Genomic DNA, 3,110 nt, shown 5'->3' with positions numbered 1-3,110 from the left:
TCATTTCCGCCCCCTCTGCTGCAGAATCCAAGAACTCTGTCCAAAAAGCAGCATAGGCATCTCTGGACACACCATCTGCATCTGCACCCCATTCATTAACAAAAGCAAACTTTAAAGGGTACTTCAAAATTGACTCATCTTTGAATTGACAAATCATTTCCTCTAAGAGATTTACTCTATGTAGTTTAAGATTCACATGATGTTGGTCAAAGCCTGCATCAAAACTTGAGTAGTCATCAGTATTTTGATCATGGTCCCCTGACACAGGGGTGGATGTGGAGGGGGCATCATTGATGACTTCCTCGACTGCAGTGAAAACTGGGACAGCATCATCCAGCTGAATCTCTGAGGGAGGGTCATTATGTGGATTACCACCTGAATGGACAACATAGTCAATATCATCTTCTGAGACAGAAGAGACTGTAGTAAAGGCAACACTGATAACATCCTCAGTGGAAAAGAAAAATGGAACAGTGTCATCCAACTGGCTTGCAGAGGATGCACCTACAAGACCACCAATGATCACCTCTGAATTATCAAACTCAGAGGTGAGATCAACAACATTTGAGTCTTCAGCTGTACCAGATTGTTTTCTTTGTGATTCATTCAGTCTGGCTGGCTTTTCTTGGTGCTCATCAGAATTGGTCTGTCTCTGCTGCTCTACAATAGTGACACCATACTTGTCCCCTTTCCTGTCCACTTCTGCGTCGGATGAGTCAACGAGGCATGTTGTGTTTAGGTAGAATCGTAAAATCCCCAATTTTGACACTGTGTACAACGCACCAACAGTACTGCTCTCATCAAGGCGTGACTCCTTAAAGTCATAAATATCGTGTAGGAAGTCTTCCCATTTTCCTTTTGTTGATTCACCACCTGGAAAAAACAGTTCTTTGGCATGTGACAAAATGTCAGTTTTGGTTGAATTCTTGGATACCTCAAGTACCCTGGTGCCACCACCAGAACGCTTTCTCATTTGTTTTCCCTCATGGATCCACCCTAACTCAATTTTTCTTGAACTCTTCACAGCATTTTTAGAACAATCACGGCTTGGTTTTTTTGCACTCTTTGCAGGCCAGGGTTCCTGTTCAGACTCCTCATCTTGACCTGCTGTTGCTGTCTTTAGTTTCTTTCGAAGTTTTTCAAGAAGGGACATCCTTGAACTATTGTCTTTTTGTTTTTCTTTGTCCAGACAGTATCGCCTCAGAGCAATCCTGTCCCCATAAACTGGTATATAGCGTGCAAGGTAGGCATCTTCTATTTCTCTGACAAGCGATGAGTCAATCTGTGAAGAAACATTAAAAAACATATGCTAACTTTAAATGAACTGCCACTTAATTTCTACCTGAGTGTCAGTTTACTTTTATATACTGGGGCTGAACAATACATTGACATTTAATTGAAATTGCAATATGAACCTCTGCAGTTCTCTTAGCATCTTAGAGTAAACATTGTGATTCTGCAGTGATGTCCTGGCCAACCTTCCACCTCTCCTCTCCTCCTACATCTCCTCCTCTGCTTCTTATCCTCCTCCTCTCCTCCTCCTCCTCTCCATCTTAACTTCCTCCTACACCTCCTCCTCTGCTTCTTAACCTCACCCATCCTCCTCTGCTTCTCTCCCCCTCCTGTCTTTCCCTACCTCTTTCTCTCCTCCTCCTCTCCTTTTCCAGGACAGAGATGGCCTGATCCAAAATCATATTTGACATACATGACAGTTTACAAGGATCTGTTTGCTACAGATCCCTGTAATTTAACAATTCATATTACATTTGGAATATCAGTCAAAATAATTGCAATTAGATATATTTTTGTTTAAATTGTGCAGCCCTATTATATACCAAATAACTGCAATTATGACTTTAACACACTTTTTTTCAACGTTGTCATTTCCCAACTTTTACCAGCAAGAAATATTTAGCCACAGTAAGATACAATAAAGTTGTAAAACTACACAGTCCTGGATTATTAAATTCTTCATTATGTCAATACTTGTAGGCTATAGAAGCCTTCGTAATCATACAGGACAATTTCGGATGTTCAGTAAGGCCTTTTTTAAAACTTCAAATCTTCTCTTTCCATATTCAACAACGTCACCTCTTCTTAAAGTCTACAAAGAGTAATACACAGACTCTTACTCCACAGACTTTATCAGCTCATAATTCAAATCTGTCCTTAGAACTCGTTAATGACTAATAAAGTTAATAACGCTAATATCTGGGTTCTTGCCATGAAAAGTGGAATTAACCTTACCTTGTCTTGTTGCATTCGGTCAATATTTTCTTCTGCAACACCTCGCTTTCGAAGAAAATCCCACAAACCACTGTCATGCGACGTTTGCCCTGCCATTTCCTCGGTTTCCTGAAATACATATGTTTTACAGCATCATCAACAATCATTAGTCTCCTTGTTAGCTAGCTACGCTACCTGTATGCCAGCTTAACACCAATAACAAGAACTCAATCATCCACGTCAGCTTTTCTGTTGCCACGGTAACGACGTCACATGACAAAACGTAACAAAGCCACAGTCGTAAATAAACTAAGATTTTAATTTACTCATTACTTACCTCTTCGTGGATGTGCAGTTAGAGGTTATGAGTGAAGCAGTGGCCAATGTGGCACCTCTCCTTATCTCATAATTATGAGAAAAGATCTCGTAATTACGTGATCTTTTCTCTTAATTACGAGATTTTTTTCTCATAATTACGAGATTTTTTTCTCATAATTACGAGATCCTGATCTCGTAATTACGAGATCTTTTCTCATAATTACGAGATCTTTTCTCGTAATTACGAGATAAGGTGTCTAATTTTTTTTTTATCCAGTGAATGCAATGCGCTTCCGTAACTGCCGAATTTAACAGATTAGCCAAAATATGTCATCGGCGTTCCAAAACATTAATTAGGCTTCTCTCCGTGATGCAACAAGTCTTAAAATCACTCGATTTGTAAGGGAGTCTGGGATATTGCCACGGCTAGTGACTTTCATCACTTCATTATGTGCCTTTTACACACACACACACACACACACACACACACACACACACACCAAGGTTGGTGTACTCAAGAGTACCCATCTGCAGTCAAGATGGCCGACAAGGGCGCCGCCATATCC

The 3,110-nt window shown here is 40.3% G+C and overlaps 1 protein-coding gene across 1 annotated transcript; it reads right to left on the bottom strand.

Moving 5' to 3' along the window:
• Positions 1-2,382, bottom strand: LOC115594724 (uncharacterized). The gene is made up of 4 exons (XM_030438946.1): positions 2,248-2,382; positions 784-1,282; positions 197-375; positions 1-81 (listed from the first exon to the last, which is right to left on the bottom strand). The coding sequence occupies exons 1-4, from the start codon at positions 2,341-2,343 to the stop codon at positions 1-3; spliced, it is 855 nt and encodes a 284-aa protein (XP_030294806.1). The 5' UTR covers positions 2,344-2,382.
• Positions 2,383-3,110: the final 728 nt, after the last annotated feature.

This window comes from Sparus aurata, chromosome 13 (assembly GCF_900880675.1).
Source record: "Sparus aurata chromosome 13, fSpaAur1.1, whole genome shotgun sequence".
In the NCBI taxonomy this organism is placed as follows: Eukaryota; Metazoa; Chordata; class Actinopteri; order Spariformes; family Sparidae; genus Sparus; species Sparus aurata.
This window is presented reverse-complemented; position numbering and strand designations above follow the sequence as displayed.

Excerpts from the sequence above, each read along its gene's own strand:
- LOC115594724 (XM_030438946.1), bottom strand. The coding sequence starts at position 2,343 with ATGGCAGGGCAAACGTCGCATGACAGTGGTTTGTGGGATTTTCTTCGA. Across the intron at positions 376-783 it reads TGATGAGAGCAGTACTGTTG|GTGGTAATCCACATAATGAC; the intron begins GTGCGTTGTACA and ends TTGTCCATTCAG. Across the intron at positions 82-196 it reads CAGGCTTTGACCAACATCAT|ATGCAGATGGTGTGTCCAGA; the intron begins GTGAATCTTAAA and ends AATGGGGTGCAG.